The 24,296-nt window shown below is 36.0% G+C and overlaps 1 protein-coding gene across 2 annotated transcripts in view; it reads left to right on the top strand.

Annotated features, from left to right (window-relative positions):
- Positions 1–24,296, top strand: part of Calcr (calcitonin receptor) — a 79,604-nt gene that overhangs the window by 28,046 nt on the left and 27,262 nt on the right. For both annotated transcript variants that reach the window (XM_052720671.1, XM_052720670.1), the window contains exons 4-6: positions 14,723–14,801; positions 20,568–20,727; positions 22,078–22,188. In XM_052720671.1, coding sequence (XP_052576631.1) covers positions 14,723–14,801; positions 20,568–20,727; positions 22,078–22,188 — 350 coding nt within the window. The remainder of the gene's footprint in view (positions 1–14,722; positions 14,802–20,567; positions 20,728–22,077; positions 22,189–24,296) is intronic.

Genomic DNA, 24,296 nt, shown 5'->3' with positions numbered 1-24,296 from the left:
CATGTTTACTGTTATAATTGACATTTTGCTCTTAGGATTTTTTGTAAATTTTCTGGATTCCATTTGTTCTCCTGTTGGTTTTTATTTGTTATTCCACATATTCTATGTGTTGTTTAATTTTAATTTTCTCAAAATATTAAAAGCAGGAATCCTCTAGCAATTAGTAAGTGCTATAAGTATAAACAGGTTAATTTTAACAGGAAAAAAATACAAATAATAGTAACAAATGTAGAGACAAATTGTACCCCTCTAACTTCAAGCACTTAATTTCAATTCTCATGCTCTTTGATCCAAAAAAAATTATTCAGTGCTCTTTTCGGTGTTTCATTCTAAAGCTATAATTTGATTTTATTGCTCTGGAGTTTATAATCCAATTTGTATCTATTGTTCAGCCCAGTGGAGTGAATTTACATGGAAATCGTGTGTTATAAGTTATAAAGTGAAAACACATCTGAATTCTTTCAGTTTTTATCAGATGACAGTGAATTTTAACGTCAAAATAATTCTCATCTTTCTTAATGAAAGTGAATTTTTGATACCAATATTGAAGAGGTTTCTATTGAATCTTTCCTGATCAATGATGAATAAGAAAAGTGATGTTTGTATTAAACTGACTTATAGAAGTATCCGAATGCTTATTATTCTGATTCTTTTGTACCACTTCAGTATAATACAGAAGCATATCTTTTCCTTAGAGCTCTCTTCACATTTGAGTTTATTTTTAAATTTTTGAATACAAATTAAGTTGTTTTAAAATTTAAATGAACAAGAAAAGAGAGAGTTTAATATGTGTTTAAATAAATTGCGAGTAGATAATAAAATTGCCTTCAATTTTGCTTTAAGCCAATGTTAAAAAGAAATAGATTGAGTTACAGTCAGATCAAAATAGGGGAAAATAGTGTATGGTTAAGAAGAGCTTTGCCCTGGATCTCAGGACACCCCACACACTATCCTTTATTTCACAGAGTGAGACGTAGCACAAAAGACGTAATTCCGGTTGAACAAAGGGAAATCAGCTGCAATCATGCTAGCCAATTGCTGTGTGACTGCCTGCTGTGCGCCCAGGAGGGCGGGCGGTCCGCGCATCCGCAGCCACTAGTTCTTACTCATCTACATTCATGTTGTTTCATTGGACTGAAAACTCACCAACTCCAAAGTTGAACTTCATGCTCCTCAAATCCTGCTAAACTAATTAGTATTCTTGATCTACACCAACAAAAACTAAATTTCAATTGCTGTAGCAATTAAGGGTTTTGCTCAGATGACCCTTGAAGGACAGCTTATGGAAAAGGAAGGCAACAACCCTGTTACTTCTCTCAACCCCCACTCCCCAAATCATGGCATTTAATGTGGCAATACTATAACTTAATTCATAGTCCACACTTAAAAATCTCCCACCAGTTTCTCATATCAGAAGAAAATAATTGCAGAAGGACATGCTTAGCACTAAGGAGAACAAAGAGTTAAGACAGGACCATAGACCTAAGGAATTTAAGCAAGCATAGAGACGTACTCTCCTAGTTGGAAACTGTTTAATGTGAAGAATAAAATTTCACCTTGTTTGAGATCTATTCATGATATGAAATTGCTTCTAGTTATCATGACTTGGGTCCAGAATAAATTATGTTAGTATTACAAGAAATACTGGTTATACTTGAAGAAATAGAGGATATGTATGGAATGAAGAACCTTAACTCTTAAAATTTTAATAGTAGTGAAATTTGCATTCATTTCTGTACATATTCACAGGAAAAAATATTGGAGGATTACTAATGACATAAAATGGTCTATAAGTAATATTGAGTTTAGAGAGTTAGTATTATCATCACGACTTGATCACTCACTAATTTAATAAGAGTGATCAAGTGGTTAGTTTTCAGAACCTCCATCTTCCTGTCTGAGAAATGAAGACAGTAATGATCCTCTGGTGGTTTCTAAATAGATTGAGGCATTCCATGAAATAGCCAATACAAGTTGTTTCTTTATATAAATATTGAATGATGCTATACAGAATTACCTGTATATGTCATAGCATTGCAGGCTCTATGGATTTTGGAAGGCTAGATGTTTCTAAAATCAATATGCATTTCTTCAGTATATAATTTTATCAAAAAAATATTGGAGGGAGGGAAAAACGCAATAAAACTATCGCTTCACAAGAGCAGTGTTTTCACAAGAATAATGCTAGTTCTCTTTGGCTCCTAGGCATACTGGAGACAAATGAAAGAAAGTCAGAAGGCCATTTTCCTCAATGGTTTGACAGTACTGGCCTTACAAAGCAATTAGGCCAAATGAGTTTAGCTCATGTCTAGTTTTCAAACATTACTGCATTGATCAGGATTTGGGAACATATCTTTCACCCCAAAGACAGAATACTTATGATTTTTTGAGATTATTCTGCTTTGGATGTGAGCAATCAATACTCTGTGGCATAGGTTTGTATTGGATTTCTACAGATAAACTCTTGGGTTTTTGGATGAAGTCACCTCTGCCATTTATATCATGAAGAATTGTATCCAATAGACTACAATGTCCTTCCTCCCAAAAATCCAGCCAGATGGACTGTTAGTACGTCTGTTCTGAGAGAATCATTGCAGCATTTGAAATCAAATGCTTTACTAATTCCATGTTTATCAGCCTCTGACTGAGGTTTTGGCTCACCAGGCAGAGCAACTATACAGCTTTCTTGTTTTAGTAGCACCACCCATCTGTAATGATTCCTTCAAGTAACTGGCACTCCCTGATGGTGGGAGTTTCTTTTATTCACACCCCCTGATAAATTACCTTACTGTTAGAGGGCAATAAAAGTGGTTCAGCTAACATCAGACCAAACAACAGGGCTTCTCGGGGTGAGTTAGTGGTTAGTGGAGAATGGAGGAAACCAAGAAAAGCTGAACAGAGCTCTCGCCCTGTCCTCAGCACTGCTACACTCTTCCAGCTCAACCGTATCAGCCTTGGGAGCTCTTTGAGACCCGTGGATGTGGCCTTTGATTTACTCTTGGGAGGACTTCATTAGAAACTGTCTTTACATTTTTCCAAAAGTTGAGAAGGAACTTTTGAAGAGGGCAAAAATTATGTTACCATTCTTTAAAATTACTACTGATTATTATTTCTTTATAGCTATCAATGGATGGCACTTTATAGAGTGTGTGGTAATGGTCCACTAGTAAAACTTTGTTCAGTAATGCTCATGATGGGACATGTGGTACTATCAGAGCTTGGTAAGCATCCATCACTGTTCTACAGCAGCCACACAGAACTTGTATTATCCTCATGATGTATTTACATTGCTTTTTAAAAATATATCAAAGAGATTATTTTCAATCTAGAGTATATGTTAACAACATATTCGAGCTTTGCTTATTGATTTATTCAGAACACTGGATATATTACAGCTATAATAACTAAAAATAGTGTCATGCTAATTCCTTTATGATGATTAGCATATTATTAAAGCTAGCTTCACAGTGAGTTTTGATTGGGAGCTTGTTAAGTATGTTTTTGAGGTATCTCAACTATTTGACATTGTTGAACTGGAAACTGGCATGAGAATTGAATAAAATTAAATAATAGGAGGCTAAATGTAAATATAAGATCATGTATATTTGTACTTCCCTAGAGTTCTGGAGTTGACCTGATGAGTATGAAAAGATAAATTCAAGGGAGATTTAAAAATTGTATATTGTCTGTTTAGATTGAAAGTTTGCTAATTTTATCATGTCTTAAGATAGTTTATGATTTTCTACACTATTTTGTGATATGTTAAGGTAATATGCAATTGAATGAAATATTCCTGAAATCTTAAGGCATAAAAACTTTAAATCACATTCAGCCCGGCCTTCATTCTTAATGACCCCCACCTTTAAAAAATTCTTTACAGAATGAAGTTACATTTTTAACATCCTAATAATGCTATGTTAATGAAATCTTAATTCACCTACATTAATTCTAATTAATTCAAAATAAATACATGAAAGGTAAGAGTTAAGCATCCCACCTGTAACCAAACAATGCTAACTTAAATATAAATATAAAATAAGAATTTAATTTGTACATTTTCACTTTATTTTCAAGAGAAACTTTTCTTCAAACACATGTTTAATGAGAATCATCTGGGTAACCTATGGCCTCACCACCAAAGAAGGCTGACATCTCAGAGGCTCATGGGTGTTGCCCATGTGGCTGTCTATCCCAGAGACCACTGAGAGAAACATTAACCTCACTGAAGAACCTAGTATTCTTCTAGGACCAAGGGATGTATGTACAGTATAGGAGGTTGTATAAGATGCTGTCAGTAGCATCCAATAAGCCCATTCGTCTCTGTAGATTGAGAGGCTTTCTTTTCCCATGGACTGTGCTGATTTCCTCAATCAGGAAAGTTAGCCAGCAGCACCTGTGTGACTAATTGCCATCTGTGTTCTCTGGAACCTTGCTAAGAGTAAAGCTTGTCAAAGATCTCTAATGAATTCTAAAATGTGCCACTTGTGGATAATCTTAAGCATTTTGTATGTTAAGGAAATTATAGACCTCCTACCCAATATGTTACATTAATCCACCAAAATAAATTTGAGCCAACACTTTTGTATGCTTGGGCATTAAAGTTAAGTTAAAAGGTGGAAATGGTTATGTAATGAATGTAGTTTCCAACAATGAAGACAAAACCCTGGTCAACCTGCTGAGTTTTCAGATAGTCTGGCACTCAGGACAGAAGATGTAGTCTTGATTATTTTTATTTATAAATCCAGTAAAGTGGAACTGTTTTGATTTATAAATTCAAAACCTCTGTCAGTCGGGGCTTCCTGTTGGGACTCCCTTAACCTCTCTGTGTGCTCCCTTGTTTCCATAATACAACATGATTGTGTTGTCCTACCTCCTAATTGAGAGTAATATTGATGGAAAGAGTTCTTGTCCAAACTTAACTTTTTTAAATAAAAATAATAGTCAAAACGCCTATTAGTATACACGTATTCACTGTGGCTAACCAACTTGCTTAGAGATCCTGCTGTAAACAGCATCACTGATAAAAAGCCCTGGGGACAAGGACTCTGTTTAGCATGTAAAGATACAGAAATACTTATTTGTGAGTCAAAGTGGAACACAAATTGAACTGCTATCTGAAACACAAAGGGGAAATGTGCACCTTATTGTGCCAGCTTCCCAGGGACTGTTCAAAATGAAATCGTAATCACTGATGAGCCCCAGACCTTTGTCTACCTTCTGTTCACCCATTTATCCAGTGTGCAAATACTAACGCCTAGTGTTCTACATTCTTAAAACTGTGCCTTGGATATGTATTTTAATAAGCATCATATACCTCCCAGATATATGATGTTTAAACATAAAATTAGAAGACAAATTAAAACATCCCTGATACACATCAGATAAATGTTTTAAAATTAAATGGGACAAAATTGCAATAATAAGCACACAGCTTTTGTGGGTCTTCAGATTGTGGCTTTATTTTGCAACTATAAGAAAGATTTATGTTCATGTTTTGTTTGTCGTTTTGGGTTTTGTTTGTTTGTTTGTTTGTTTGCTTTTGAGATGAGGTTTCTCTTTATGGCCCTGGTTGTCCTGGAACTTGCTTTGAAGACCAGGCTGGCCTCGAATTCATAGAGATCTGCCTTCCTCTCCCTCCCTAGTGCTGGGATTAAAGGCATGAGCCACCACTGCCCTATTAATATTTGTGTTTATCACATGTCCAAATATCCATCCATTTATGCATGAATACCTCCACATGTTAAAACCCTAAGTTGGTGGTAATCATATGCTTATAGCTACCAAGCACAGTACAGTTACAGTTGAAACTGCAGGTAAGAGCTTCCTATGGAAACAAGGGCCGTCCCTCGTCTCTCACAACACTTAGATGGAGCAGTTGTTTAAGTGCTCCACCAGTGTCGGTCCAACAGAGAGAATCCTCTCCTCCTTTAAAGCACACAGGAGGCATATGGAACTATGATAAATGCATTTCCAAAGCCCCTGCAGCTATATGTAACACATGACACAATTATCTATCTACTGAATTAATGCATGAGGAATATTAGCTTGTCTCTTCCTGTTTCAATTGCATTACCTGCTTGATGGAATAAAATTTTGAAAAAAAAAATCTTACTTCATATTATGTAAAGTATTATGTTTAATATAATATTTAAAGTATTCTATTAAAATGTCATGAAATCTTCTTGTAAACAGCCACCTAAACACACATAGGCAACTCAAGTGCGGTAGTCTGCAATGCTGATCTAAATGTATATTATAAATCACACCCTAACCTTTTCCCTTTATATTGTCTGTAATTCAGAATCAGTGACACACTACCTCATTTCTCCATTGCTGTGTTTTGGAGCAGGTAATGGGTATTCATCTTGAAAGGACAAGTGTTAGCATGATGGATTGGTAAGATGGATGCCACAGGCGATGGCATCTCACCCAAGCTCTGCCACTGTGGGCAACATCACCTTGGAGAAAATTACAACATCATCCAGAGCCCAAGTTTCCTCACTTAAATAAATAAAAATAGTCCAACCAGAACTAAACATGAAATTCATACACACACACACACACACACACACACACACACACACACACAGACACACAGAGACATGCTTGTGTGCACACACCAATTCTTCCCCAAAGAGTACTCAATCACTTTTAAATTAACTTAATATTAAATACTCTATAATCCCCATTAATAATAGTAATCAAAAAATATTTAAAGACATACTGAAATAATTTATTTTGTAAAAAAATAATAACAACTTAAGGATGAATATTGATGGCTGCTATCCATCTATTTCCTAATATCTGAAAACATTTAAATTGACAAGCTTCCATGTCTAGATTAAATTATTTACTCTTAATTTCATGGAATAAAAGAACAATAATACTTGTGGCCATAAAAAATAACATGTTCTCAGTAAAAGGGAGGTACTGTCTCCTCTTGCTTTGGACTAGCTGATGTGCTGTGACTTGCTTCTAATTCATCTTCTGTTCTCTCCTTTAACTTGGAAGGCCCTCTCCTCCCCCTGGGATAATTGCCATACTGTTAGTATAAACATAGTTATAAGAAATTCTACCATGTTTTTTCTTAACTTGCAAGCAAGTCAGTGAGCTCTGGTTCAGGGGGATATGCTTCCTCAAAAAATACAGTAGAGAGCAATGGAGGAAGACATTTGTTGTTAGCCGCTGGCTGCCATGTGCATGAGCTCGTGCACATACACAACACACACCATATATTCAAATGAAGGGGCTAAGAGACAGCTTAGCAGTTAAGAGCACTTGCTGCACAATCTCGAGGACTGGAACTTAAATCCTAGCACTCATGTAACAAGTCTGCTAGCCTTCAAACACCTGTCAATCCTGCTCCAAGGGACCTGATGTCCTCTTCTGGCTTCTGCACAACCATCTACACACACCCACACACCTGCACACTGATGAGCATATGCTAATGCATGCGTACACATAGACAAATAAACAAGAGCTTGAAAAATATATGAGCCTTATATATTTAAAGATAAAGAGACTGGCTTTTACAAATATGCTGTGACCTAAACTGCAGACCAGACTCATACTGAAAGCAGGCTCAGGTGCAAAGTATACTTCATTATTTACTCTGTTGTCTTATGAATTGATTTTCTAGAATGGTAACAAAATCTTATCTACATAGGGACAAAGGATTAGAGTACAGATATTTGGGGAAATCACACACACACACACACACACACACACACACACACACACACACGCACACACACATTTACATCTTTGTGAAATTAGTTGTACATGTGTGATTATCATGGGAGAACATGACGAATAAACAGGGAGAAACTGGAATCATATTTGCTTCCTTTGAACAAGAAAGCATTTCCCCCTTAGCACACAGAAAAATAAAACATATGAGGTATAAAAATATAATTAAAATTTGATTATAACTTTGTATATAGTGAAAAGTCACAGATACATCTTTTTTAAAACTGTACAGAGATAAAATATTGAAGATAGTTATTTTAGAATGGTGAGATTCGAGCCACGTTGCTTTCTTTGAAAACATGTTTTTTCCATTTTATTTAATAAGGGTTTATTATCTCCACAATAAAAAATTAACTATGGTAACTAGAAATATAATGTGTTATAAGTAGAGTCCTAGAGTCATAAATACATCATATAATAAATTTTTATAAAATATGAGAACCCATTATAAAAACTTCTACTTGTTTGATTTTTAATATCAGAATCTTGCTACTTCAAAAAGGGTAGTGACCACATTATCAAACTATCAGATTTAGATTAAACACTGGGTTTCTACCAGCTAATGACTGGAAACACTTTCTGACTTATACTTCAATATTGTGGCTCAGATTTGCAAAAATAAGATCCATTTCTGGGTTTTAAGAAGTAGTCTATAGGATTTCGGGGTTTTGCTCAGTTGTGGAGCACCTTTGTAAGAAGTATAACATTCTCTGTTCGATTCCCAGCCCTGAAAAATACATAAATAAGTCATTGGTAAAAGAAAAATTAAAAAGAAAATCTGTTTCCCAGGACTTACTGTTTTAGTTTGTTGAGCCAGTGTATGATGTTGCCCTCTGGTCTCAGACTTACTAAGGAGACACTTAAATGATTTTCCAAGACCTTCTGTGTGCCTGCTCAATAATGGGGGTGAATATGGATTAAGTAAACACATGTGTGTCACAGTCCTTGTGAAGAGAAACATCTAGAAAAGACATGTGCATTTGCATTATATTATTGGAAAGAAAGTTCAAAGCAATTTTCAGGGCCATACATGGCTGAAAAGGAAATACATTAGCAACTTGATTAATAGTTTAACTTACTATATTCTGTTATATGTCAAAGTGATCAGTACTGTGAAACAACATGATTAGCATATTCATTTAAAACGTTCGGTTTTGTAACATGCAGTTATATGGCAGAGTCATCTACATCTTCCCAGCCATCTGTCTGTAAACCAAACAAAAAGGCAGGAAACTAACTGAAAAGAAATTGATTTTTCTCCATCTTTGCTATTCTTTTCTTCTGAAAGTTTTGCCATTGCCATAAGAGAATATAACTGTTTTTACATGTTAATTATTTACATACTTGTCTCTTCACTTAATTACATATATTTTCATAGCGGCATGAGAGGATTTATAGAAAATGAGATAAGGTGAATGAGTTGAAGCTTGGGTCACAGATGACAAACTGAATTGCTCCTGGCTATGCCTTAAATGAACTTTGTACTCTGTATTACCTCTCGAGTCCTTCGTGATCTGGTTTATCTACTCAAACGTGAAAATTTGAAGGGAGCTGTAGAAGTAATTAACCTTAGTTATAAAATATAAAATACTTCACCATTATAAGTTAAATTCTTCACACTTTAAAGTTTCTGCAAATGAACCAGTGAGACGGCTCAGCAGGTAAATGCTCTTGCAGCTGAACCTGAGACCTGAGTTGTCCCCAGGACCCACACGGTAGATTTTTGCTGCCATGAACAGTCTAAGGTTAGTGTTCTTTCAGCCAAATCTATGCTCACATACGATTTCCTTACAGTATGTTCTGAGCAGTGAATTCCTGAATTAGGGTGTACACAAAACTTTAAAGCTCTGTAAATGGATGTTAGCCAAAAACGCAGAGCTCCTGAGTGGAACTTTCTAATGACTTCACAGTGGAGTTTGGGGGTCACATAAAAGCCACCTACTTATTTGTATTACAAACTTGGAATTCACAACATTTTAAAGGATTAAATTCAAACAATTTTACATTTTAACAAGAGGCAATGTTCCAAATCTCAAATTGATTTCAACAAAAATTTTAAGTAAGACTAATAAGTAAAAATGTTAGGCAAACTGTTACCCTAAGTATGCTAATGATGGAAATTATAAGCGTCCCCATATTCACATGCCATTACTTTGTGTCTTTATGGAAATTAGACCTTTCAATTATAATAAAACCCCACAGTCTTAGTTTATAAATTTTATGCATACTGAAAGAATTCTTTCAGACTTATTTAGATGGATTTTTATAACATGCTAATCTGTGGTTAAATTGAAATAAAAAATAAACGAAAGAAAAATTGTTTAATGCATCCTAAAACATCATATTCAGATTGACATTTCCTGAACCACTTTTCAACTCAAAACTGCCTGTGGTACATTTTTCCACTTAACATTGAACTCAGATTGTAAGATCCACCTCTATTTTAAAATTTTTCAATTATGGAAAACATGTCAATAGAGTGTATATATATTATTTCATCAGAATCAAGCATTGTAATCAACGTATGAAAATAATATATGCAAATAAAGCATACACACATAAGGAAATGCTGGACATATATCAATATAATGACAGCTATAAATAATTATCCATATGGTGTATTGCATAGATATTATCCATCATTACCAGTCAAGTGACATTTTGCAACTTGGCTCTTAGACTTCTATCCAGCCTTAAGCATATGATAAGCCATGAGCAAACTCTTTCTTATTCTGATGTCATTTTTCTTTTTCTATAAAGTAAGCAGGTTCATATCTGCTGTCCCTATTCATGGTTCTCATGAGATACAATAGAATAACAGAAGAAATAACCAATTGTTCTGTACTGTTACTGTTAGGAGTGGATGCTATGACAAAAACTTAATTAGTTTAAACATTTGTTAACATAAATCATCACATTGATCTTTTTTGGAAATGGAAATTGTTTTCACATCCTCACTGGAACATTTGAATATATTAAGTGTCATTTGGTATTTCTTATATTCCAATTTTCTTTTAATTCAGTACATTTAAGACTTTCCTAGGAGTGCATTGAGAGAAGTCAGATTCATCTGCCAGTGACAAGCAATGCAAATGTATCAGAAGAGCATTGGTAGTCAACTCTGGTGTTCTCAGAGTCTCCAATTTGTGTGAAATGTTTTGTTATGTTATGTAGCAGGCTCTACTGTGACAGTGAGATAACAGCTCCTAGGAACAGTAATTATTTGCTGGGGTGGGGGAAGGAGCTTATCATAAATCATTTGTGTTGTCACTCATAAGGAAAAAGGTTTCATAAGGACAATTTAAGACCATGTAATTTTCTTTAGAATCCTATGATACCCTTGTGTGTGTAAGAGGCAGGTGCAGGCCCTTCAAGAACAGCCCGAGAGTATCCACTCTGTAGGCACAATTACCTTTTAATTAGACATTTTAGGTTGTCAACACAAGTCATAATAATTCGTGTCATCAAAAGAAACATAATTATCTTAAATATTGTAAGATATCCAGTTGAATTTAGTTCAAGAGTGTATCCCCCATGTGTGTACTTACCACATGGTTGCTGATTCCATGTAATTTTACAAAGGTCTCATGAAAGTATCTAAGGCTCTGGATCACTTGTATTTCATACTGTAGCAATCAAACAGAAGACTTTTCTAACAAGAAGAAACTAATATGGTGTACTTGGAAAAATAAAAGCATGGGCTGGAGAGTCAAAAAGACTTGGGCTTGAAAGTTCTCCGATGAGTGTCTTCATCTCTCTGGAATATGGTGACTTCCTCTAAAAACTGAAAACATCATGTACCAAACAGTATAGTGGCAAAAGAAGGCAAATAGCATGAGACCTGGTTTCTCCACCCAGGCTTTTAGTTCCCTTTACCTACAAAGCATACTCAGCTGAGACCATAGAAAGATTAACCATTATTCAGACTGTATCCTATCCATCACTGAAAAGGCTGTGACTTGTGGGTCTATATTTCAGCAGGGGCTCCTACAGAACATTAAGCATTGCTTGTTCTAAGATAAAGAACTGTTTCAACTAGAAGACATTTAAAATAGAGATATATACAGCTGGTCTTAACTAGGGGGATCTGTTGGTACCCTTCCCTAAACAGATCTCTTTCATTCGCTGAGATCAATCTGTTGTTTATTCTAGCTGGTATTTTATTTTATTCCAGATATTTGATATTCATTCCTAAAATTTTCATTTAGTACTTCATTAATTTTTCAATGTCTCCTGATACTCCCTGTCACTTCATTTGCAATAGCTACCTTTCATAACTATGCTACTAGTTCATCTACGTTTAATAACGACTTTAAAGTACTGGCCAGTGAAGCCCAACAATTGGTCTATGAATGGGTTTACTTCTAAATATTCTTCCCAACTTTAAAGTATAAGTTATATTTCCCACTTTTTTTTGGGGGGGGGGTATCGAGATGGGGTTTCTCTGTGTAGTTTTGGTGCCTGTCCTGGATCTCGCTCTGTAGACCAGGCTGGCCTCGAACTCACAGAGATCTGCCTGACTCTGCTTTCCAAGTGGTGGGTTTAAAGGTGTGTGGCACCACCTATCAGCTATTTCTCACTTCTTAGTGTCTAGTAATTTCTTTATTTTGAGTGATTCTTACCTAAGAGTCAATGTCAGTATGCTCAATAAATTCTTGGCAAATTACTCCTTATAAAAGTATATGTAGCCGGGCGGTGGTGGCGCACGCCTTTAATCCCAGCACTCGGGAGGCAGAGCCAGGCGGATCTCTGTGAGTTCGAGGCCAGCCTGGGCTACCAAGTGAGTCCCAGGAAAGGTGCAAAGCTACACAGAGAAACCCTGTCTCGAAAAACCAAAAAAAAAAAAAAAAAAAAAAAAGTATATGTAATCCTAAAACCATAAGCTACCCATTTCCAGGATTGGAAATTTAACTAGAAACTCTCCTAAATATTAATTTACCCTACTCTCTAGTATATTTCTTAAGGAATTTATATTACACCTTGAGTATACTGAACATTTGTCAAACATATATATTGTATATATGCTACAAAAATTATTATGAAGCAAGCATCATGATCAGACATCACTGGGTAGATAAGCTAAATCAGTTTCCTTAGGAGAAACAATAGGCATGTTCTGCTCTTTACTAACAGTGTGAAGTTATTTTTTTTTCCCGAAACGTAAATTACTTTGTTGTACTAAATGGGAAAACAATGAGGTTTTTCCTAAGTGGGGGGGAAGAAAGGGGTGACAGTTAAGGACACTAAACCCTTGGGGGTCTGACATAAAAGTAGGTCAGAGACTGAGGCATTAGATAATCATGAAGATAGACATAAGTTATCACAGACTCTATGAGTGTCTACCCAATATGGCAGGTCATGGATTTTACAGAGTGGAGGGATAAACATTACTGATTAGAGGTAATATTTGGTTAAATAATTTCTGTTATCAATTGAGTACCAAATATTGCTTACATTTGACAGTACAACTAACTATCTTGTAGTCTATTAGTGAGCAGCCATGGGTTTATGTCAAGTACATATGTTGCAAAATGTCATTATTTTGGACTACACTTAAATCTTGTAATAGTGATAATATGTACTAGGTGAGGCAAATATGAGATGGGAAGAGGTGGGTTCTTTTTTTTGCTTTGTTCTGTTTGTTTTTGTTTTTCCCCATTAGAGGAAATTTCTAATGGATCTAACCAGTGACGAGACTCAAAAGGGGAAATTTGGACCATTTTCTGGTATATTACTGAATGTGATCTGCCTTCATTCATGTTTTGTTGAGAGATATTTTTAGGCATCATAATTATCTTTCATTGCCACTGAGATTCTTTCTCCTTTATGGTTTTGTAATTACATTTTCAAAATACATTTTTAACACCTAATCACCATCAGGGCTCTCCTAAGGAATGCAATTAGAAAGCTAATCCAATATTCCTTCTTAAATATTGATAATTAATACTAATTCAATTTTTCTATCAGCATGCTCGTGATAGTAGGAATAAAGCTTTGGTTGTAGAGAAAGGCCCTCACTAAAATGGATTTCCATTGATTTAATTGTTTTCTTTTAATGTATGAGTTATCCTTACAGGGGACTGTTGTCAAATAGGTTGTATATCTTTCACAAAACATAGATTTTGTTTGCCATGCCCAGTGAAATGACTTCTTCCTTATGTCCCCATTGCAATACTCATCAATTTTCATTGATAAGATATATTATTAAAATCAGCATGATTGTTCTTGATTGCTTAGAATTCCTTTATTTCAGTTACGAAATGCAAAGTAGTTATGTAAATTTAATTTTCACATTTATTGTTATATTTAAGCCTCAAATAAAATATAAGAAAATATGTTGTATATGCAATGCTTTATGTATATATCAACTGTAATACTTAGCCTTTCAGATCAGTAATAAAAAATACTGAAATTGTCATAGTGAAAATAGGTTTTAATGGGCTGATTTGAATATCTGATAAACATTCTAGTAGGTGTTGTTTCCTCTTGTTTGTTTTATAGCATAGTACACATGGCTTGCTAAACTTGAGAAATAATAATAAATTATACTAATTTTAAAGTTAGTGTTAAATTGTACCTATGTACTTCTTGATAATCTAAAATATATTTCATGACCTCATTATCTTATTCATACACATTTCACATGGCTCCCCACCACCCTGTTCAAATATATATCTTTCCTTCTTTCTTATAACCTGTATTAAACTGTTTTATTCAACTTAAGACCTTTTAAAGCCAGGCGATCTCATTTTAGCTGACAAAAAATGTTAATAGATATGATCAGAAAATTTTAATAGTGCCTTAAGGACAACATTCTAGTTAACAGAAGGGACAATGGAACACGTACCTGCAAGTATGTCAGAGGCATAATCGTCGTGTTTTCATGTATTATATTTAGTGGGTCTGGAGGGAACAATATAAAGGTATCAGAGCTACATTATTTTAAATCTTTGTTACTTTTGTATTTTTCTAGGAGAAGGGGGAATCTTCGCAAACCGAAGATGAGGTTCCATTTGCTGAACAAGTTCACACTGATGTTCCTGCTTCTGATCGTAAGTGGAGACAATTATTCTACTCCATGTTAATAAGCATGCAGAGCAGGGAGGAGTGTCTGAGTGTGAGTGAACTGACAATCGCAAGGGAATCAAAACTGAGCTTCTTCAAACTGTCATTTTTATTCACACTTTGTTAACAACTCTTTCCTTTGAACTTTTGCTCGTTTTAATTATTGTCATAGTTTATCTAGACAATTGAGTTCCATTTGTTTGGAAAAGTTAGCAATAATTTGATTCATCTCTGTAGTACAGAAAGTTGAAAATTTTCTGGATAAGGTTTTTTTTTTTGCGTGTTTTTGAAATGTGGATTTGAATCATGGCTTCTGAACTCCTACTATACTTTTAAAACATCTAAATTTCACCAGTCTAATGATTGATTTCTGGTATATTCCTGTTCAAAACCAAGAATGTTCAGTACTTGAGGAACCATTGGCACTCTGTAACTCTTCTGCAGCTTTTTCATATCAGGTTCATATTACATAACTTCATGTTTCGTTATTCATAAAGACTTAGCTAGTTAAAAGCATAATTGCTTTAGGAGACACTATCAGCATCTGTTTGCATCAACACACTGTTACATCACCTTCAGTAGTGTGTAAAAGGGAGATGAGCAAAAAGGGATGTCTGAATCCTTGCTCTATCACCAAACTGAATCACAGCTGTCAATACATATCATTTAAAATCTCACGCTACAAACCAAAGCAAGGATTGCAATGGGTTCCAGGACATCATTTACTCATTCTCTACCACGAGGTGGCAGGTTTGCAAGTCCACCTAAATTTCTTCACCTGTATAAGTAAAGGAAAAAAAAGTACTGGCTTTCTGTAGATATGAAGCTAATTTGAAAGGGAGCGTTCATAGACCAAGTAAATGTGTATGGGAATGTCTAGCAGTCACTTTTATCTCTTAGTTTATTCTGCCAAACTAGCATATGATTTTAAACTGTGAAAATGTCATTAGCAAAATACAATTTTATATAATTAACCCAATATTTGGAAATTCAGGTTACTTCATATCATAACTCTAAACAAAATACCTCAGCGAGAATGTTGTAGAGGTAGACAGTTTTATTTTGCTTATAAATGCCTAACCCTTACATAACATTTATAAATGTAGAAGTATGGTATTTATTGATCATAAATAATACTGTTATTTTTCATTCCTCAGGTTAAATCCTGATAGAATATACATAAACACCTCTTAACTTTGTGCCATAAAACACATAATATTGGGCATGATTTTATTTTTTTAATATTTTTTATTATTTAAAGCAATTTTTAAATTTAAATATATTTTGATAATATTCTTCCCCTCTCTGGAAGGACTTGGGAGAGAGATATGCATGATTTTAAAAAAACTACTAAAGATTAGCAAGATAAATTAGGCTACAAATCATTTTAGTATGTTACAAAGCCAACACAGGTCATATTTATTCAAAGCTTTTACTAATGTATTTTATAATATTGAAAAGAAAATGCATGTATTTACATGAGTTATAGGCTTTAATAACCATGGTTTATAGACATATCTTTTCTACGAAACATGTTTGAGTAGGGTATACAAATGGCTCCATGATTTCTACTATAACAGAAAAAAATTGTGTTCTTTGTATTAATTATGTATTTCTTTTGGAGGACTTTTCCATCACATAAAATTTGACACACCAATTTTTTTTCAAAACAGCTTATTTCACATTGATATATTTCAGAAAAAATTGAAGTAAAATACTCTTAATAAATCTAAACCATCAATTTTATATAACATAATGATGTGAAATATCACCCCCAGTATATTGATTAAATTCTACCAACTAATTTCCCTATTTGTCCTTAAAGTAATTTTATTTTGTCTTTGGGCCCCCTCCTTCCTGTGGTCTCGCCTACGTTAATCCCACACTGATGGCCACTCTCTGTGGGGTTAGACAGTGGTGGGGACATAGTGAAGACTTACACCACATACTGGCGGTGATGCCAGTGGTGGTAAGGACAACACTGAGGAAAACAGAAAAAGAAACAAGATTCTTCTAGAAGTATTTGGATTTTTGTTATCATTTGTCTACTAAGTTGTGTTCCCCCAGAAAATACATAGGACACCAAACAGGCATCGGATCACAGTCGGAAAATGGGGTGAATACTTTAGAGCACTATCTCTTCTCCTTAGTTGTTGTGAAAAGTATAACTAAAAACCACAAATAATCATAACCTATACATTCAGTGCTAAGGACAGTGACCTGGAAAGCTTATTAATCATGCCAATTTCTAAATCTAGCTAATATTCTTTCTTACAATTATTTTACTCTAATTGTTTTAATTTATGGGTTATAGTGGGATCATTTGACACCTTACAGCGAGTAATGACCAGAGTAAGTTATTTACTACTTTCCTCTCATTCAATGTTTAAGAAAGTTGATGAACACTTACTCCATTGTGAGCAATTGTGCCTGATACAATCACAAGCAGCGCTTCCTGCAGCACAGTAGCATGGATCCAGGGATCTGGAACCAAACAGAAGAAAGACATATTGTCTCCTATCAAAGTAGGAGTTACCTTAGCATATATTCATTTCATTTGAGATGATTTTCTTCTGTCCTTCATGTTTAGTATGAATTAAACCTAGAATATATGCTTCTTGAGGGCAGAAACCATGCTGGCAAGTTCACCGTTGAGTTTTCAAGACCTACAACAGGACCTGACATATGGGAGATATTTAGAGTATTTACTGAAAAAAAAAAAAGACCTTGTGAAGCCTCACCTGCCAACTGCCGCTGTGGCAGCTTGGTTGTCATATGTGTGATGCCACTTTCTACGATCTTCCAAAATGACACCACATATATGGTAGCTAAACTGCTACATGGAACAGCAATTAAGATGTAGATAGGTAGGTAGATAGGTAGGTAGGTAGGTAGGTAGGTAGGTAGGTTGGTTGGTTTTGAAGATTCATGTAACATGCTCATGTCCCATTGCCACCTTTATTAGCATGGTATCATATATTTGTTGAATCGCTCATAGCATAAACACAATACTTAAAATTAGTAGAATCTTGTGACATCTTCCATATTGCTTGATTGTCTCATGATATCACTGCTGGCTTTACTTTTCCTTTTTATTGTTGAAAATAATATTATCATTAGCAAATTTATTTGCATGTAATTATTAGAAAAGTTTATTTAACAATGTAAAAGTTTTATATATATATGTTGTTTTTAAGCAGTACTAATTTCATGACTAGAAATATATTATATATTTCTATCTGCATTTACATATTTCTATCTGCCTATCTATCCATCCATCCATCTGTAAATGGAGTGCCCCAAGGTGCATATAATTTTAGGAAGAAATTCATTGAGAGATTCAGGGACCACTGGGAACATCTCACCTTCAATGTTCAAGCAAGGACCAGACCAGGAGCAGGCCCAGAATGCTGTGGCTCATCTGAAAACAGAGGTTCCGATTTTTCATTCTTTCAGTGTTGAAACAATCTCTATTGAGCCAGGCTCCAAACCCAGTTCACTGGAGTTTGTTTCAATATTGCAAGAATGGTAAGTATGAAGTTCCTCCAATCAGCAGAACCATGCCTACTCTCACTCACATGTTATTCCCACTCCTACTAATGCTACAATGTGTGAAACCTAATAAAGATGTCACTGAAAACACACAAGTGTAGAGTTTTTCTGTTTAGCATCCTTAATATATATACATAATATTCCCCCCAGGCTCCCATGAATTTCCAATTAATGAAAGAATATTTCTTAATGAGCTGCCAAGCATATAAGGACAGAGTTCAGAATGTGGTTTGGAAAGACCCATACCTAAGAAAAAATAACTCCTAATGTCTAAAATTTCTAGTATAAAATATGTATCTATATATATGAAATTCCAGCTTCTAATTTAATTAGAAGACAATGAGAAGATGTCTCACAGTTAAACATATCAAGTGAACATCTCTCCTGCATGGGACAGTAATTTTCCCTTCTTTGGTGGTTTAGTCATATTAGTTTGAATTTTTAAATACACTCACATACATTTATACACATGTGAGCAAATAAGATACAAAAAGCAAGCAAAAATAAGGAAACCCTTCAAAAATCTTTTTAAGCTGAATAAAAACACATTCTAACTCCCAATGGGATATCTGAGAATGTCCTTATGGAAGATTATTGTTCTCAGTGTCTGGTGTCAGGAACACGCACAGTGCTTATGTTTCTAGACTGTAAGCGCCACAGGAGCAGGATTCACACCTGTTTGCTTCAGCACTGGTTCCTCAGTAGTGTTTGGCTTGTCAGTTTCGGTAAACAATCACACACATACACACGTGGACAAACACACAACTTATAAGAAGCCAAGAACTATGGCAGTGATTAAGTGGGAAAACAATGGCAACCTGTTCTGAAAACTGATGCACCAATATAAATATTTAAGAATTGCATTTGCCTTCCTCATTGAAAATGAATTACTATGTGTAGGTCAAGTGCTAATGGAACCAATATGAAGAACTTAAAATCAATTATTTTGTTTGTTCTGAGGGATAAACGAGGCAAATTTTGTCAGAGCATATAACCCATACCTGAGCAAAACTTAGCTGAAAATATTCACTAAAGAAGCATATTTATTTCACACTTCCTATTTTTTGTATGTGAGCCATGATTCTTAAGATTTCCAAAAAATGAGCCGGGTGGTGGTGGCACACGCCTTTAATCCCAACACTCGGGAGGCAGAGCCAGGCAGATCTCTGTGAATTCGAGGCCAGCCTGGTCTACAGAGTGAGATCCAGGACAGGCACCAAAACTACACAGAGAAATCCTGTCTCGAAAAACCAAAAAAAAAAAAAAAAAAATATTTCCAAAGATAGAAATGTTGACTATAATGGAGATGTTTTGGAAATCAAATTATTTGCTTTGCTTTTGTGTAAACTTTCTAAAGACAATAAAATTAAAACAATAGGAGATGATCAAGATGTGTGTGAGTGTGTATGGTTGCTCTACATTCTCAATAGCAAACGGATATTGTTACAAATATAAATGGATAAAATATGAATGTGATGTTGTGCTAGAAACCTCATCCAACTACTGAGGGATCTGGATGCAGAGATCCATGACTAGGCCCCGGGTGGATCTCTGGGAGTCCAATTAGCGAGAATGAGGAGGGTTTATATGAGCGAGAATTGTTGAGACCAAGGTTGGATAAAGCACAGGGACAAATAGCCAAATGAATGGAAACACATGAACTATGAACCAATGGCTGAGGGGTCCACACTGGATCAGGCCCTCTGAATGGATGAGACAGTTGATTGGCTTGATCTGTTTGGGAGGCATCCAGGCAGTGGGACCAGATCTTGTGCTCATTGCATGAGTTGGCTGTTTGAAACCTGGGGCCTATGCAGGATTGTTTGGCTCGGCCTGGGAGGAGGGGACTAGACCTACCTGGACTGAGTCTACCAGGTTGACCTCAGTCTGTGGGGAAGGCTTTGCCCTGGAGGAGATGGGAATGGGGGGGGGGGGTTGGGGGGAAGGTGAGGGGGACGGGAGGGGGGAGAACAAGGGAATCCGTGGCTGATATGTAGAACTGAATTGTATTGCAAAATAAATTAATAAAAAAAAATATGAATGTGAAGTGCAATTATTTTAGTATAGAATATTTTATTGGAATCTTGCATAAATGTTGCCTATAAAATGAAAAATATGTTTTCATACATTTAAAATCATCACATTTATTTATGTGTTAATTTATGACCTACTTGTAAGTAATGATTTTACCTTTTATACAGACCCCAACTCCAGTTCTTCAGGCTTCTTCCAACGACAGTGACAATGAGCCCACCCATGATCACGAGCCATTTGTCTACTTGGTTGGACGCAAGAAGCTGCTGAAAGCCCAGTACGGTTGCTATGACAGGATCCAGGAGATGCCCCCTTATGATGGAGAAGGTAAGAGAAGTCATGTGAACCTTTGTGTGAAACATCATTTCAGACTGTGTCATCCTAAGGTATATAGTGATGAAGAGCTAAAATGGAATAGATCCACAGTTCTCACATTATGGTGTGCGTATGCATTTTGTGCAGCAGATATGATGATTTTCCCCTACTTCATCTAACATCATTTTGGCTGACATTTGCCCTTCTGACAAAATTACCACAATAACTCAGGAATCACACCTAATAAGCAGGAACAACATAGGACTGAATGATGGCAGGAAAATGGAAAGCGATGAGCAGAGAATCTGCCTGAGGCAGAACCTGTGCAAACCCTGTCTTGTTTGGATTAATTAGGCATATCTTTCCTTCCATGTCAATTCATTGACAACTCTGCTATTTCTTCTCTCTTGCTACCCCACCCCCAGTTCCATGGGGACTAAGAGGGGGAAAGAAGTTGCCACAGTAAGCCTTGTTAATCTATGTCCTTCTTTAGAGTAACAGCCCGAATATTTTCAGGGCTGAGCATAGTCTACTGGCTATAGAAGTCCCAGAGAAAAATAAAAAGCAAGAATGTTGCCCACCAAGCTCTAACACAGCTTTTTAATTCTTTTCCATGTCTCTGAAACTCTTGAAAAGATTCAATTAAGACTTTTGTATAACCTTGAACATTCTAAGACAAAGCTACTTAGCAAGAGGGAAATGATTAAATATACTCTCCTAATACACAGAGTCTGTGTTAAGTAATGACTAAACAAAAAGGTTCATTGGATGCATCATACTGATATGCTTTATTGAATTAGAAAATATCCTCACCTCTATGTCAATTGATTTCAGATTTTTGAGGAATTCATTTGTGCCATGAATTTTGATAAATAATGCCTTCACTAAATTTTTCTTCAAATTGTTATGTGGGCAACGGTAGTAGAGCATGCCTTGCCTTACATGTTACAAATTAAATTCAACTTCTTGGTTGAATACTTTTCAAAAGGTAAAACTTCTATAAGTAAAACTTATAAACATACCTCAGAGCCCATTTGATTAATTTCTGAGTGGCACTTTAGATTTCCTCCACGATTAAATAAATAGACAGAAACACAGTATTGGGGGCTGCTTGTTTTATGGGAAGCCTAACTTCAGAACCTCTTACAAAGCAAAGCAAGAACCCTGCCTCTCATCCAGTGAGATATTCTTCCACAGATACACTAAAAGCATTTGAAAGTTGGTATCCAAAGGACGAATGCTCATTTGAAGTCTGATTAGTCTTGATTGCAGCAGTAGGATCAGCCTTCTGAGATATCTTCAGATAAGCAGTCTTTTAGTTAAGTCACATCTTCCGATGTCAAGTTCTTTCTGAATTCCCAGGCCCATATTGCAACCGTACCTGGGATGGATGGCTGTGCTGGGATGACACGCCCGCCGGAGTCACAGCCTATCAGCACTGCCCAGACTACTTCCCGGACTTTGACACAGCAGGTAAGGTCTCTAGTTTCGTTTTCTGGTTTTGTTCCGAATAAAAAAACTTGTTAAGTGGACAAGTGGAACCATATCTATGTGAGCTCTGGAAGTTACGCAGCCGTGTTTCACTTGGAACATCGCTTTTCACATTGTAACGTGTTTTCATACTTAGTGTCTCCTTTTATCTTTCCAGTATGTCACACAAAACCACAAGCGACTCCACCTCGACACATGATGTTGAGACTTCTCTATTTAGAATGAAGCATTTCATAATCTTCATGCAAACTTGCAGAAGTTGTACATTCGTAACTTTTAGGAGAAGACATGTTGCTTTTTCAGGCCTTGGTCCTGTCAACATATGTATTGTTGGATGCCGACACAAAACGCTCAAGCAGAATAATGGTCTCAGAGGAGCAGTTTCTAAGTGACATGAGAGACTAAAGGGCTGATGTCACTTATTTTAGGATTGTCATGTATCCAAACATAGGGGTCTGGAATTGAGGTAGTTCCATGATTAATACTTAGGAGTAGTGCAGCAGCATGTGGGTAGTATGTCCCAGCCTCAATCCAGAAACAAGGCAGAAAGATGTGAGTAGAAAATGGGATTGGGTAAATTGAATCTAATAAAAGATGAAAAAAATCCAGGAACAGAGGTGATGAGGGTTTGGAAGGCTCAAATAAATGTACTGAACAGCTGTGCCTTAGAATCAGTGCACACCAGATGAGCCTGGTAAGGCAGGCACCAAAGGGTTAGTGGTGATAGTCACACAACTACAGGATCTGCCTGGTCAGAACCAGGAAAATCATATCCAGCCACCCTAGAAAAAGAAAGGTCTGTCCCATTGGACTAAATTTAGAAGACACTGGAAGGGATATAGAAACCTTAGTTATAAAAGAGGTCCTGACGATACAACTAAATGGGATAAGCTAGACACAACATGTCAGTCTCTAGAAAAAGATGAGGTATGAGTCAGATGGTTTTGATCCAGCCAAAGGTATTTAAGTGTCTCTGGATCTCCATAAGAGCAAATAGGAGCCCTTCTCTGAGGCGAGATCTGGAAAACACTTTGGGGGACTTCCTTAAGGGAAGATCTCACTTATCACTGAAGTCAGAACAATAGATATAATCAAAGTATAATTACAGGGGCTACTTTTAAAACCAATGTGAAACAAAATAAAAACCAGTGCAGGCCAGACACTTCTAGGAATCTCCTTTTACAGGATGGTATATGAAGAATGGGCTCTGTCCAGTGCCCTAACTCTGAGCTGCATCCTGTAAACTGGAACCAAAATGCTGCATGACGAGAATCCTTCAGGCCCTTATTATCTCTGCCTAACACACAATGCTTCATGGCTCTTGATCTGCAGCTTTGTTTAAGGTGACTTGGCTGGAACAGAAAAGCTGGTCTGCAGTGAGGCTAGGGGGGCAGTTCAAAAGCAGCAACGGGCTCTTGCCAAAGTCGTTCTAAATATTGACTTCAAGGTGAGGTTTTGATAAGCAAAGTGGAGATTCCAGTCATAGGTCCATCTTTTTGGTCTAGTTTTTGGATGGAGACATATTAGCTAAGAGACAAATTCACTTCTAAAGAAAAACAGATCTTCAATAAATCTGTCTACAACACATTTCAATTTTTTTATGATTTTATTGTTGACATAGGGCTACATCTTAGCATCACAAAAATACTCCAACAAAATGTCAGAATTTTCATTGTGGGGTAGGCTGAGGAATCTTAGTCAACAAGTTAGTGAAAGCAGGAAGATGTAAGTTTATTCCCCAACACCCACATTCAAATCTGTGCACAGAGGTACACCTTTAAATCCCAATGCTGGGAAGGCAGAGACAGAAGGATCCATTCAGGTTATCCAAATTGGTGAGCTCAGGTTCATTGGAAGATCCTTTCTCAAAGCATAAGATGGAGAACAATTGGGGAAAATCCCTAACACATCTACCTCTGACCTTCACACACACACACACACACACACACACACACACACACACACACACACGAACATATACACATATGTATACCACACAAAAACAAATAGTGAAAGAGTGAATTCAGTATTGGAATTCTGAAGAGGGTGTAGTGCACAGGAATATGCTAAAGTGTAAACAGGAACATTTA

This window comes from Peromyscus californicus, unplaced genomic scaffold, assembly GCF_007827085.1.
Source record: "Peromyscus californicus insignis strain IS unplaced genomic scaffold, ASM782708v3 Scaffold_6__1_contigs__length_162567912, whole genome shotgun sequence".
Classification (NCBI taxonomy): Eukaryota; Metazoa; Chordata; class Mammalia; order Rodentia; family Cricetidae; genus Peromyscus; species Peromyscus californicus.
The sequence above is the reverse complement of the archived record's forward strand: the minus strand, read 5'-3'. Positions and strand labels throughout refer to the sequence as shown.